This window comes from Brassica oleracea, chromosome C2 (assembly GCF_000695525.1).
Source record: "Brassica oleracea var. oleracea cultivar TO1000 chromosome C2, BOL, whole genome shotgun sequence".
Taxonomy (NCBI): domain Eukaryota; kingdom Viridiplantae; phylum Streptophyta; class Magnoliopsida; order Brassicales; family Brassicaceae; genus Brassica; species Brassica oleracea.
This window is the reverse complement of record NC_027749.1, coordinates 2623330-2637242: the sequence shown is the minus strand read 5'-3', so window position 1 is coordinate 2637242 and position 13913 is coordinate 2623330. Positions and strand designations below refer to the sequence as shown.

At 39.5% G+C, this 13913-nt stretch overlaps 3 protein-coding genes and 1 pseudogene across 16 annotated transcripts in view; 1 reads left to right on the top strand and 3 right to left on the bottom strand.

Moving 5' to 3' along the window:
- Positions 1 to 7006, top strand: part of LOC106327111 (TMV resistance protein N-like) — an 8030-nt gene extending 1024 nt beyond the window's left edge. The window contains exons 3-10 of one of the 12 annotated variants that reach the window (XR_001267391.1): positions 100 to 582; positions 1459 to 1950; positions 2059 to 3149; positions 3241 to 3516; positions 3623 to 4531; positions 4688 to 5211; positions 5312 to 5680; positions 6920 to 7006. Coding sequence is in view for 10 of the 12 variants with exons in the window: in XM_013765150.1 (XP_013620604.1) it covers positions 573 to 582; positions 1459 to 1950; positions 2059 to 3149; positions 3241 to 3516; positions 3623 to 4531; positions 4688 to 5211; positions 5312 to 5489 (3480 nt within the window). In the remaining 2 variants the exon portion in view is untranslated. Of the gene's footprint in view, positions 1 to 99; positions 583 to 1108; positions 1336 to 1458; positions 1959 to 2058; positions 3150 to 3240; positions 3517 to 3622; positions 4532 to 4687; positions 5212 to 5311; positions 5888 to 6188; positions 6206 to 6919 lie in introns of those variants that run through there. The other 11 variants (XR_001267392.1, XM_013765154.1, XM_013765152.1 and 8 more) reach the window with 11 other exon arrangements.
- Positions 6034 to 10717, bottom strand: LOC106327113 (subtilisin-like protease SBT3.3). 3 transcript variants are annotated; one of them, XM_013765160.1, is made up of 10 exons: positions 10714 to 10717; positions 10556 to 10623; positions 8927 to 9018; positions 8734 to 8831; positions 8487 to 8642; positions 7735 to 8405; positions 7374 to 7660; positions 7171 to 7285; positions 6887 to 7079; positions 6034 to 6716 (listed from the first exon to the last, which is right to left on the bottom strand). In XM_013765160.1, the coding sequence occupies exons 3-10, from the start codon at positions 8947 to 8949 to the stop codon at positions 6151 to 6153; spliced, it is 2109 nt and encodes a 702-aa protein (XP_013620614.1). In that variant the 5' UTR covers positions 8950 to 9018; positions 10556 to 10623; positions 10714 to 10717; the 3' UTR covers positions 6034 to 6150. The 3 variants fall into 3 exon arrangements, with proteins under 3 accessions (XP_013620614.1, XP_013620613.1, XP_013620615.1); XM_013765159.1 differs by lacking the exons at positions 10556 to 10623; positions 10714 to 10717 and adding an exon at positions 9106 to 9222; XM_013765161.1 differs by lacking the exons at positions 10556 to 10623; positions 10714 to 10717 and adding an exon at positions 9106 to 9222 and having other exon boundaries at positions 6626 to 6716; positions 6887 to 7285.
- On the bottom strand, positions 10353 to 12019 carry LOC106323174 (annotated as a pseudogene).
- Positions 12020 to 12769: 750 nt separating this feature from the next.
- LOC106325061 lies at positions 12770 to 13787 on the bottom strand. Its single transcript, XM_013763087.1, has one exon. It carries the CDS (start codon positions 13712 to 13714, stop codon positions 12863 to 12865), a length of 852 nt encoding a protein of 283 aa, XP_013618541.1. The 5' UTR covers positions 13715 to 13787; the 3' UTR covers positions 12770 to 12862.
- Between the last annotated feature and the right edge of the window lie 126 nt (positions 13788 to 13913).

Below are 13913 nucleotides of genomic sequence, written 5' to 3'. Positions count from 1 at the left end.
TTTTTTTTTTTTTTTTTTTTTTTGGTAAAATGTTAAATTTATACCATTTTCGATTTTTAATGTTGGTTACAACTTATTATGCAAACACTCCTCATGGAGGCCTAGTACAGGCGAAGAAGAACTGTAGCAGAGATGGAGACAGGTCGGTGGAGGGGAAGGAGATTAGGCGGTCCCGAACAAGGCCATCTAGGGCTTGACGAATACCAACCGCAGGGGTGGAGACAGCTGTGAAGATGCGTGCGTTGCGCTCCCTCCAGATAAGATATGAAAGTGATTGTAGTATGAGCTTTATGACTGGCGAGGCCTTCGGACCAAGACGTTCGCGAGAGATCAAAGCAGCAGCAGAGTGAATATCTGATGGGGTATCAGGCAAGATTGCCTGTGCAAAGTGCAACCATATGCTGGAAAAGTAGTCACATTCGAAGAAGAGGTGATGGTGAGTTTCAGTACCCGTTGAGCACAACACACACTCAGGAGGAACATTTAGTCCCCAGCGTCTGAGGCGATCTCGTGTAGGTAATCTCCGCAAGAGGATCAACCAAGTTTTGTGTAGTAGCTTCTCCACTATTCTGATGATTCCAGGCAAATCTCTTGACCTCAATCACCTCCTCCATGCCTTGTCTCTTCTTTTTTCTCTGAGACTTTTGTGAAAAATTATCCCTTTTGATTCTAATGATCTCTTCTTTGCAGTTTCTACGCTCCTTTGATTCTCTCTGAGATGTCATTCTGAATTTTCTTGCATCTCCATTTCACCTTTACAGCCTTTTTCAGAGATTCATTGCATCTCTTTGATCGTGTCTGCACTGAGTGTTTGAATTGAATTTATTCTTGCATGTTTCGACAGAAGAACCCGCGTTAGATCAGTCATTAAAATATTAACTTGATGGTCATAAAAACATTAATCTCAACCTGTCCCATGATCATACAAATACAAACATCTATTGGTTTTACCCAAAAGTCATTATGTTATACTCTTGATTTTTTTTTATTTTTTTATAGTATATATACTCTTAAATTTTTTTATTTTAGTATGAATGATGTGATTACTTATTTTTATTTACAAATAAAATAAAAATGAGATGAAGAATATAGTAACTAAAAATATTAGGAACCATGGTTATCCTACCAACTAACTACACACGCTTTATGTAGAAGTTGCGATGCATTTGCACAACTAACAAAGTCAACGGAAGTAGACGCTAGTTTTAGATGCACCTGCTAATCTGAATGTTCTCAACCGATCCGTTTTGTTTCAAACTTCCTCTGGTTTTGATTGTTAGATCTGTCTGTGTCAGGTTCTACGGTCTGAGAGTACTAACTTGCGAAGAAGAAGAGGTTCAAAGCAAATAAGCAAACGATGTTTCAGATTCGTTTTCCCGTTCATGTCTTTGTAGAATCGGATATACTAAGTGTGTCTCGAGTATCTCTCACTCAATATTCCCAATTTTTTTTTGTCAGGTATGGGTGATTCCAGTGGACAAACTCGGGAGCGATGGAGCTACGATGTGTTCTTAAGTTTCCGTGGACCAGATGTGCGCAGCGGTTTCTTAAGCCATCTCTACAAGAGTCTAGTGAGATCTGGTATATACACATTCAAGGACGATAGAGAACTAGAGATAGGAGAAAGCATACCCCCGGAGCTGATGAAGGCCATTAAAAACTCCAAAATTTACGTTGTTGTTTTATCCGAGAGCTATGCTTCATCATCGTGGTGCCTTGATGAGCTCGTGCACATTATGCGGTGCTTGAAAAACGACCCCGGACACCTGGTATTCCCAGTTTTCTACAAAATTGAGCCGTCGCATGTACGCAGACAAAGTGGACCATTTGGTGAATCCTTTCATAAACACCGCATAATGTGCACGAGTCGAGAGAGCAAGTGGAAAGGGTATCAGTGGAGGAAAGCTTTGACCAGTATTGCAAATTTGAAAGGGTATCACAGTAGTAATGGTTGGTCGGTTCGTTTTGTCGCTTATATCTGAAATTTTTGTTGCCTATTTAGGCACCAAATGGATTTCTTATCTCCATATTTAACCAGCAATGATGTGGATTGTGCAGGGGATAGTGATGCAGAATTGATCGACCAATTGACTAGAGACATTCTCCGAGTGTTGCCTAGTTCATACTTGCATTTACCAACATATGCCGTTGGTATTAGACCACGTGTAGGTCGTATCAAAGAGCTAATGTGCTTTGGTTTGGATGATGTTCAGATTATTGGAATCTGGGGAATGGCTGGGATTGGTAAAACAACGTTAGCCAAGGCTGCCTTTAACGAGTTCTCACATCGTTTTGAAGGAAGAAGTTTCCTAGAAAACTTTAGAGATTACTTCAAGAGACCTGATGGGAAGCTTCATCTTCAGAAGAAGCTTCTTTCGGATATCTTAAGGAAGGATGAAGCTGCGTTCAACAACATGGATCATGCGGTGAAACAAAGATTTCGCAACAAAAGGGTACTTGTTGTAATTGATGATGTTGAAGACATAGTTCAGCTTCATTCTGTCGGAATATATTTGAGCTGTTTTGGTCCAGGAAGCAGGATAATCATTACAACCAAGAACAAGCATCTGTTAGAGCAGCTTGACGTAGAAAATATATATTCACCCAAGGAACTTAACGCTGATGAAGCTCTTGATCTTGTAAGCTGGCATGCCTTTAGAAGCAGTGAACCTCCTGAAGAGTTTCTCCAGTTCCCGAAAAGATTGGTTGAATACTGTGGAGGACTACCCTTGGCTATGGAAGTCTTGGGTGCTTTTCTCTACAAAAGAAGCGTTTCGGAGTGGAAAAGCACGTTGAAAGCGTTGAAAAGAATACCGGATGATAACATTCAAGCAAAGCTTCAGATCAGCTTTGATGCGCTAAACGCCTCGCAGAAAGACATATTCTTGGATATATCTTGCTTCTTCATTGGGATGGATAAAGACTATGTAGATTGCATCTTGGATGGATGCGAATTAGAGCCTGTCGCAGGACTCAAGGTGTTAAAGGAGAGGTGTCTCATTACGATCCATGATAACAGCCTGATGATGCATGACTTACTACGAGACATGGGAAGATATATCGTCAAAGGAACATCTCTGAGGAACTGTGAGAGATGGAGTAGATTGTGGGACCGGGAACATGTTATAGATGTATTGGCAAACTATTCTGTAAGGAACAAAAGTTCTATGCATGCATTTTCTGTCTCAACCAAAGAGACTTAGGGTAACATTTAACTAATGAAATTGTTTGTTTAATCAGGGAACAGATGAAACTGAAGGACTTAGCTTGAAGGCTGACGTTACGGCTGTTGAGAACTTTGAGGTTAAAGCATTTTCAATTCTACGTAAGCTGAGACTGTTACAGCTCTGTCATGTAGCACTCAACGGAAGCTATGAAAACTTTCCAAAAGGTTTTCGATGGCTTTGCTGGCTTGGGTTTCCTGAGGAATCTTTCCCCATAAACTTACATTTGAGAAGTTTAGTTGTCATGGACATGCAGAAAAGCAACCTTAAACGACTTTGGAGTGATCAGAAGGTAAAAGTATTATTTATAATTTTAAGGTTCCTATGATATCAGTAAATATATTCTTTATTGTTGAGGTTTGATTCTTTGATTTTTGTTCTATTTTTTTTTGGAGAAGCCTCATGAGTCCCTTAAGGAGTTAAAATACCTTGACCTCAGTCACTCTATCCAGCTTACAGAGACTCCAGACTTCTCTTATCTCCCAAACCTTGAGAAGCTGTTCTTGATAAACTGTCAAAGATTGGCTAAAGTTCACGAGTCCATAAAGGTTCTTCAAGGAAGCCTGATTCTAATAAATCTGAGTGGTTGCATCAAGCTTGGTGAACTCCCGTTGGAACTCTATACGTTGAAGTTGCTAGAAACCCTCATTCTCTCCGGATGCTCGCAGCTTGAGAGATTGGATGATGCTTTAGGTGAACTAGAGTCCTTGACAATTCTCAAAGCTGATTATACTGCTATAACGCAAATCCCTTCCTCGAGTGATCAACTTAAGAAGCTGAAAGAGTTATCTCTTCATGGCTGCAAGGAGTTATGGAAGCACAGACAGTACACCAACTCTGATGAAAGCTCTCAAGTGGCTCTGTTAAGCCCGCTCTCATTAAACGGTTTAATCTGCTTAAGGACTTTGCGTTTAGGTTCCTGCAATCTATCTGATGAGTTGGTTCCTGCAAATCTTGGGAGTTTGTCTTCTCTTGAGGAACTTGACCTTCAAGGCAACAACTTTCGTAACTTGCAAACGGATTTTGCTGGTCTTCCAAGTCTACAGATTCTTAAATTGGATAATTGCTCAGAACTTCGATCCATGTTTAGTTTACCAAAGAAGTTGAGGTCTTTATACGCGAGAAACTGTACTGTGTTGGAAAGAACTCCAGACTTACTGGAGTGTTCGGTGTTGCAATCACTGCACCTCACAAATTGTTACAATCTCGTTGAGACCCCAGGGCTGGAGGAACTGAAAACAGTTGGAGCCATCCACATGGAAATGTGCAACAATATACCTTATTCTGACAGAGAAAGAATCATGCAGGTTTTTCTCTAAGTCTCTTTTCCGATATTAAACTGTTAAACTGATTCCAGATTCTTGATATCAAAGTAGCAACCTTACACTTATTCACTTAGTTATGGGTGGTGACTAGGAATGTGTCCTTGGTTGTGATTTATATTGGTGGTATTTGTGTTACAGGGATGGGCTGTTGGTGCCAATGGGGGAGTTTTTGTCCCGGGGTCGACCATTCCAGAGTGGGTCAATTTCAAGAATGGGACACGTTCAATCTCTTTTACTGTCCCTGAACCAACTTTAAATTCTGTTCTGGTCGGGTTTACCGTGTGGACAACATACGTGAGTCAACAAGATGATGTGATGTCTGTATACATTCCAAAGATCACATTGAAGAATCAAACCAAGGGAGATGTGTGGAGCCGCAATCCAGCAACAGATCTCATTCGTATGTACCGTGAAAAACACATCTGGCAAGGGCACTTTTCAAATGAAGATTTCTTGTTAGAAACAAGGGATGAAGTGGAAGTTTCTGTGGATTTTGGAGATAAAGTCGCCATTCTTGAGACAGGACTAACTCTTGCTTACAGGGAAGTCCCTGAAGTCCCAATTGAACAACTGACTGAAACAGGTGATGAAGTTGATAATGAACAACTGACTGAAACAGATGATGAAGTTGTCATTGATGAAAGCCAAAGAAGACCTCCCAGGTATGTTATAGTTTATACCATATAACAAAGAGAACTGCACAGTATTATTTTGACCTTATAGAGTTTTTTTTGTCTATTCTCTTGTCATTGGGATTCACAGGAAAATGGGAATGGGTTTAAAGACACTTCTGGGGGCGTTTGGTTTGTTAGCATTCATTGTTGTTCTTGGAAAACATGGTAGACCCCTGCGCCGCCACAACCACCTCCGCAGGAATGAAGTTGAAAAGGATAAGGAGAAAAATGCCACACTCCCCATTTTCTCTTTTTTAGATTACTAGGTTTCAAAATGGTTTCTTGATCTAGCTATTGATTTCAGATTGATGGTTCTGAATCTTAATAGAACGCTTGCTGGTGTTATTCTAGAATGGCTTGGATGGTGGAATCAGAATGAACATTACAACAAGAAACATGCACTTGTTTAAAGCAGCTTCAGTGGGAGAAAACATCTACTCACTGAAGGAATTTGTTGGTAATGAATCTCTCTTCAGTTCTTTCCCATTTAGACAAACTATTGTAGCAGATTTTTACAATTTTTACCTTAAGGTTTACTTTGTTGTGAAATTGATCATCTACATTTTACCTTTAAACGATCCTCAATGAATACTAATGATGGCAAAAAGGTCAGATGGCCTTGTAGGCATTTGTTAAAGCAAGAGAGCATTTTTTACATTTTCTATTTCTATTTTCTTGACATCATGTCATCAACAAACTTTTAGTAGATGATTAATATAGATGTATCAAATGATAGGAATATGATGACGTTGGTTGTATATTGAACTTTGAAGTATTAAATTCATCTGCATCATAGACAAGTTATAGACTTTGATATTATGAGGTCTGCTCTTACTTACAAGGCCTTGGAAACAAATGTAAACACAATGGTTGAAGTACATTGAAAATCATTATGAGTTACAATATGATAATGGAAATAGTGTAAACTTATTGGTCAAAGTACTTCACCATCTGTGTCCTGATAGATAATGGGATGACGACGTTGTGAATACCATCCGTCCAAGTCAAACTCCCAAAAAAGTAAATAGAATTGGCTTTGTGGGTTGTGGAGACTGTGACTTGGTAGCTGAGTTTCTTAACTCCGGAGTTAAAGACCAATGTTTCGGGCGTGACGGAGATTTTGACACCCATAGGAGGCTGAACGATGAGTTTATATACGGAGTTGACGGGTCCAACGTTAGTGACGGTTCTAGTGAGAGTCACATCTTCCTTGAGGAACGGAATGGTGATAGACGGCAAATTGAGATCAAGCATAGATGGCCTTGGACTCGGACATTTAACTGTTTGCTTTGATATTTTGGTGATGGACATCTCGTCATAACTAGAAGCACATAGAAAACGAATGTAGTCTTGTACGTCTGCATCATAGACAAGACCAGGGTTTGCTGCTTTCTCTGGGTTCACCAGTCCTCCCCCGAAGTCAAAAGGGTCAGCTAGTTTCCGTGATAATCCCTCTGAGTAGATAGGTTCTCCATAGGGATCCGTTGAGGAAGCTTAACCAAGTAAGGAGTCAATTGATTAGATCACTAAATATAACTCAATTCCAAATATCTAATTTGATATACAAAATAATAAATTTATTTTATGGTAGGACATTTAGTATAGTGATTGATTATATTATGGTTGATGTACCGATTTAAAATCATAGGAATATAATTTTTACCTGTAGTGATGATAGCTGATTTAAGCATGGCAGGAGACCAATCAGGATGCACAGCTTTGAGTAGAGCAACCAAACCGGCAACGGCAGGTGCTGCCATTGAAGTACCAGACATAGCCGTGTACCCGTTCTCGTAGCTCATTTTTTCTGGGGTACAAGCTGCAACTATGGATACACCAGGTGCTGCGATATCGGGCTGTATACATAATGTTGGTGTTCAGTGGAAAAAAAAGAAGGAATGTTGTTAAACTATATATATTATATAGAAAGACTAGCCAAGTTATTACCTTGAGAACATATGGAGATACAGAATTGGGCCCTCTGCCGGAGAATTCAGCAACTTTAGTAGCTACAAGTGGTCCAGTGAGTGCGATTGAAGGACTCACGGTTATGGTCGGCTTACTGTAATCACAAGTGAGACTTTAAACAACTTGCAAAAGTGATCAACTTAATTAGCCAGTGGTATAAATAAAAAAAAAAAAAATAATACTTGGTGGATTTTATGTAGTTCAAAATTGTAGTCCCTTGCTGATAGTCGATGTTGAGGTTAATCAGACCTTCGGAAACTATCATCTTATCACTTCTTCTACCGGCAAGGATTACACCAGCCGCCTGAACTTCCATTTGTTTGTTTAGAAAATCAGTTGCAGACTCTCCATTTTCAGCAGTTGTAAAACCTAGCACAATTTTTCCTGCTGCTTCACTGGTCATCTCCTTTGAGCTGTCTACGTATATGAGTTCTGCTTGGAGTTCAGGGTCCACGGATGGGGTTCGTGCCTACATAATTTAGTAACACATTAGGATACTGTTACATGTAAAACTTGGCTAGTTTTGATTTGTTTTTTTTTTACCAATAACGTCACGTTGTTTCCTAGTGTCAAAGGTTTGGGAAACCACCGGTCAAGACTGGTGGCAGCCACTGTTATTATCCATGGAGCTATGTTCTGTACGGTGTAAGCATCGGGTCCGAAGTTGCCGCCTGCCATGAGCACGGTAATGCCCTTGGAGACCGCGTGGAAAGCTCCATACGAGAACACATTACTGATGTCGATTTCACGGGATATAGGGATCGCACTTCCCAAAGAAATTGATATCACGTCGACCCCGTCGGCTATGGCATCGTCCATGGCCTTTAGTATGTCTGCGGTCGCGCATGAGCCATCTTGCGTTTGCCAACACACTTTGTACATGGCGATACGTGCTTTAGGTGCCCCGCCTCTCGCTGTGCCCACTCCAAGCCCGTTGTCACTCACATCAGGGACGAAGGCTCCTGCTGCTGTGGAGGCGACGTGGGACCCGTGAGCGAAGACTTCCCTTGCTGACATGTACTCGGTGTCTGGTATTCCGCTGTCGGTTCGGTTGTTTTTGAAGAGGCTGTCCATGTAATACCTTGCTCCTATCAGCTTCTTGTTGCAATGCTTCTTCGAGTCGAACTTTTCACCGTCCACACACGTTCCTTTCCATCGTTTCGGGATCGGCCCTAGCCCTTTGTCACTAAACGACGGCGACTCTGGCCACACGCCTGCAGACAACATATACACATATATATATAAATATAGGTCGTGCCAAAAAAAATATTATACACTTCTCTATGCAAACTTACCCGAGTCCAAGATACCGATGATGACATCCTCACCCATATTGGCATCATGAAGAAGTCCTTTAGGTGAGCTTTGAGAAAGCCCCAAGTACTCAAATGCCCTTGTTGTTTGGGGCTCGTAGAAACTATTGGGTGTCACTTGAACTACATCCGGATGCTCTAAACATATATATGAGAAACTCAAATCCATAAACTATAGTTAAAATTTAAAATGTGTGTTTGTATGATATGCATTTTTTTTAGTGCGTACCTGAGATCTTTTTCGCTTGAGAATCCGTTAGATGGGCGGCAAAGCCTGAGAAACCATGTCGATAACTATGAACCATGAACTCATTTGCATCTTTTTGGCTGCAACCATGCATATTTCCACAAAACCCGTTAGTTGATTTTATTTTCAACAACGTTTTGTTGCACGTCTAAATATATATGGGCTTTTTTGGTACCTTCCAAGTAATGATTCTAGCATGCGGAGATGCGAGGCCGTTACAAGCTCCGGGTCATTATGCTCTCTTTCACCAAGGTACACTATGTGGATCTATATATATGCAATGCATATTAATCATTCCTTCACCCGATAGATTTTATGTTTCCATTATTATCAGAATTGTGACACATTACATACCTTAGTCTCCTCAGAGGCTCCTCCTTCCACAACGCTAAACTCCAAGTTGAGAATCAACACAACACTCATCACCCCAAAAACCCACCATGAGACTTGAGAACTCATTTTTCCTTTTATAAATTAAAAGGAAAAAATATTCAAGAGATCAGTCAATGTCTCACCGGTTGGTGAATGTGATTTACAAAAAGGAATAACTGTCTTGTATTTATTACAACGTTTCTGTCTAAAAACAAAAATAAAAAACAGCTATGTTCGGAAACGACTTATTTACCTTGTTCTGACATTATTAAGTTGTAAAACTCAACTACTCTTCTGGTATTTGCTTAATTTAAACCAATATTTTCTATTTTCTCTGTTTCATCGTTACTGCAGCTAATAATATCGACTGGCTTAGTTTCTGGTTACGTTATTAGGTTCTAAATTAATTAATTTTCTGGTATACATCTCCTTAATTTAAAACAAAATTTATTATCAAGATTACTTTCTGATTACGTTAACTTATGTAGCTAATAAGTTAGACTGGCTTAGATTCTGGTTACATTATTAGGTTCTAAACTTTCGTTAAAGCATGCCACTAAGTTAGAAAATCTCTGAAATTTTTTTTATCACAAAATAACTTATAAAGAATAATATTGTTTAAATTAAACTATAAACCATATAAAATTCATAAATTTTTTAATTTTAAAATTTTAGAAATATGTATCATACTCGAACTGATAAAAAATAAATATTTATGTAATTTTAACTTGATCAAGTCATTAAAATATAGTTTATATATTATTTGTTATTATTTAAAAATATGTCTTAAGAACTGATTATCAGCTTAGTGTATGAAACCATTCATCATTTCAAGTGTAAGAATCAAGAAAGCATTCCTCATTTCAAGGCACATTTTAAAAATATTAAAGAGCCACCAGAAACAGAGATGTTAGAAGAAAATAGTACCATGATCCAACTATAAGTTATGTTATTAAAGTTATTGTAGAGATGTGATCTCCTCCAAACACATGGGAAGATTCGTAAACCAGCAAGTCTACATGAACCTACCATGCCCAAAAAAAAAACAGGCTAGAGGTGATCATCATCAACCGGCCTGAACTTTCTTACCATCTTCGATGAAGAAAATGGATCTTCCAGGTACCTGGATATAGGCAATGTAACAGTCAATAGCTTTTAGGAAGGACTTTGAAAAAGGTTTTAAAATATGCAGAGAAAAGCTAACAAAGAAGGATAGTTATGCTACTACATCAGGCCAAGTGTCTTGTAATGAATTCAACGATATCATAGATTATTTCTCCTTGAATATCTATTTGCTCCTTTTCAGTTGGTCCCTGAAACGATCATATTTGTTCCCATTCGTCACAAGCTGGACGAGAGCTCAGCATCACTAATATATCTAAGTACATACCCTATACTTTATATTTTGATATGTAATCCATATTCTACATACCTTGACAACTGATGCTCCAGTAGCAAACTTCTTCCCAAGCTTTTTAGAAGCGTCACTGAGTTTTATCCCTGATGAACAAATTTTAAGCAATGAGGTTTGTTTCAGCCAGTAGGAGGAATAACTAAGATGTCACACTACTAAAAAAGCAAATAACTCACCAAAGAGTTCTAGTCCTTTCACAATGGTGATACACTTTCGCTTGTTACGGACAACCTTTTCAATAATAACTTCTTGCCTCTCCTATTCAAGAACAAACGGGTTTGTATGAAATAAGATTGAAAAAGCAAAACATTGATAAGTAAGTCCATTTTCAAAGGTGTGTAGGAGGGGGAAAGTTAGACTTACTTTCTTTTTTAGTTTTCCTCCAGGAAGGCGTTTCACTTCCTCCTTCTTGGATGTCCCTCCTACATAATGGAGAATCCCATGATTAATTTTTTTTTTTTAAATGCTGAATTATTTCCATGGTAAGTATCAACACCAATCAGTAACTCTAGATCTCTATCACGTTTAACAGCTCAAAAGGGAAAAACTACACATGCTTCCAGCCATTTAAGCAACTAATATATAGTTGGAATTCTAAATAGCAAAGTGAAATAGCACTAACGTACGTGTACTAAGCACATCTTCACAGCCTTATGTATACTTGCAAATGTGTATGTTTACATACCCGTCTGAGATGAAGAGTGTGCACCGTCAGCGCCACCTGAAGAGATCCCCACGGACTGGAGTTTGTCAGAAATATTATCTGCTGCCTTCTCATTAGCTTCTGAACACACAGTTAATAATAATTCACATCATCAAATATTACTAAGTCGTAAAAAATGCACTGTCATAACCCAAAGAACAGAGTAGGGAACAAAAAGCATCAAACATCATCTATGAATAGAAGATACACAAAATAATACAGTAACCCAAATACGCAAGTGATGTATTTTTCAGACATGCTTATAGAATGCTTACAAAAATTCATTAAACTGAACCAGTACCCATATCAATGTTGTAAGCAATGTTCAAAAAATCGTTAGAGGATAGTTAGGCATTTTATATGGGATTATCGATTAAGCAGACGCCTAGACTGATTTTTTAGAGCATAGTCTGATTTTAAAAATTGTTCCGCTCTAGGTGTCTGTCTAGACCAATTTTTAGAACATTGTTTTAAGTATATGAATCACTAAGACAATCTAGATCAAACGAAGAATGGTTGAAGCTTATAAAGCTAGGGTTTGATATTTGTTTGGGCGTGTACCTTTGAGTAGGTCAGGATAGAGATCTGGAGCTTTTTCAATGAGCCATGGCTTACATCTGCCGAAATCAGGACCGAACTCGCAGTAATCGCATGTACAGAGCAAACTCCACAGTACAAAACCTTCGCCGGCTCAAGCTTCTCCGCCATAGATTGATGATGATACTCGTATATGTGAAGCCTAAACGATACTTTTGTGTAGCAAAGTTGAAGCTGGTTCTTCGCTGCCCTGCGAAGTGAAAGATGTCAGTAACCAACAGAGAAAACGAGCGTAAAGCTCTCGGACATGTGTTGGCCTGGTTTCGAACATCTATCAGTTTCTTTGTTCGCGGGCTTTTTTGAAAGTATCTTAAAATTTAAGTATTTCCTGACAATTATATAAAAAATTAAATATTTTTTTTTTCTGTAAAGTTAAACTACAATGCACATGTTGATGTCATGAAATAACATTTGAATATATTAAACTACATACCATTTATGAATAGAGTCTACATTGAATATATATAACATGCAACTGCTAGGTCATATAGTTTATTCACTGAAAATATATCCCCACCATTAATCAATAAATATGTTTTTTCTTGTGTATGATTATTGATTACATCATGGAACACAAAACACAAAAAGAGACCATGCACGTTCTCTTTAGATGGCGATAATATGTGGATCAGATGGTTCAGCATCTAACATTTAACACTTCTCTTCAATTGCTGTTCTTCAATATTGTCACTTTCTATTTTGCATTTTTAAGGTTCTGTCAATGTTAGTATATTATTATGATCTTTACTTCAATGCTCAGTTTTGAGTTGGGAACGACTAATGCAATCACTGCCATCTCCAGGTTTTTAGTACTCAATTCCTTATTACATTTATAATTTTAAATAGGAAACTCCCAAAACAAAACAAACAAAATCCAAGAAAGGTTTTAGCAGCTGTGAATTCTCACTGACTCTTCTCTGCAAATTCGTAACTAAAAACTGAGAAACAAATCTTCTTTTGAGATCATTCCAAAAGTAATACAAAATCCAGAAGAAACCAAAAATAAAAATTCCAATTGTGAAAATTTAAAAACTCCATTCCCAGACCTTGACGCTCAGATCAGACTTACACTTAGTCCTCTTCGAGGTTGCTACGGTCGGAGTTTTACCTTTTGGTACTGTCCCTTCGAACCCTTGACACGTCACTCTGATCTCCACTCCTTCACTCTTCACCTTCCCCATTCGCAGTTTCACCATCGTCCGCATCACAATCTCAAACCCCACGCGCGCACGCGCCAGATCCGACTTCAAACGCCGAGCTTCTTCCGGATCCAGCTCACGCGCCGGCGCAGACGCCGCGATCACGCCCCGAAACGACGTCTTGTTCTTGTTATCGCTGAAGAACGCCGGAACCGTCCCGTTCGCGACCGTCTGGCCGGACTTGGCGGACTTGACGGTGACGGCGAAGGGGTCGTAGGAGAAGGTGAGGTGGCCGTTGGGATTCTCTGAGAGGAGAGTGAAGTTGAAGAAGGAGGAGAGGTGGGAGACGGAGGTGTCCGACGCGGTGGTTAAGTTAACGCGGCTGATACGAAGCGACGGGACGGAGAACGACGGCGGACGGGGGCGGTAGATCACGTACACGGCGGTGGCGGCGATCGCTGCCATGAGGGCGAGGAGGAGGAAGATCAGAATCGACCAGAAACAGCAGCAGCAGCAAACTCGCCGGCAGCTTGGCCGAGATTGGTGGTGATGACGGCGGCTGTAAGGCTGCGGACGGTAAACCGGCCGGTTAGCCGGAATGTAGGTTTGTGGTTTTTGGTTAGCTGTGCCGTTTGCTGTTCCGTTACCGTTAACGGCAGCGGGAGCGGGAGGAGGTGCTGGTGGAACGCCGTCAGTGGCGGTTGGTGGCTTGGAGGCTGGGAAGACTCGGTCAGTCATCTTCTTGTCTGTTTCTTTCTCTCCCTAGACAGATCTGAGCAGCAGACAAGATAGAGAGAGGGACAACACAGTGTTTTGTATGGAATCTTAATAGCTTTAAATGTGATATCATTAATTAAATTATAGAATTCTCTTTTTTTTTTTTTTTGATCAAAATAGAATTCTCTTTTTTATTGTTTTTTGGTTTTCGTTTTTTTTT

What these genes read in the sequence shown, in the direction of transcription:
- LOC106327113 (XM_013765159.1), bottom strand. Translation starts at nt 9,210, where the DNA reads ATGAGTTCTCAAGTCTCATGGTGGGTTTTTGGGGTGATGAGTGTTGTG. An exon ending in TCAAGCGAAAAAGATCTCAG is followed by an intron (nt 8,643 to 8,733) that starts GTACGCACTAAA and finishes ATATATGTTTAG; the next exon opens with AGCATCCGGATGTAGTTCAA. An exon ending in ATCAGCTATCATCACTACAG is followed by an intron (nt 6,717 to 6,886) that starts GTAAAAATTATA and finishes TACTTGGTTAAG; the next exon opens with CTTCCTCAACGGATCCCTAT.
- LOC106325061 (XM_013763087.1), bottom strand. Translation starts at nt 13,714, where the DNA reads ATGACTGACCGAGTCTTCCCAGCCTCCAAGCCACCAACCGCCACTGAC.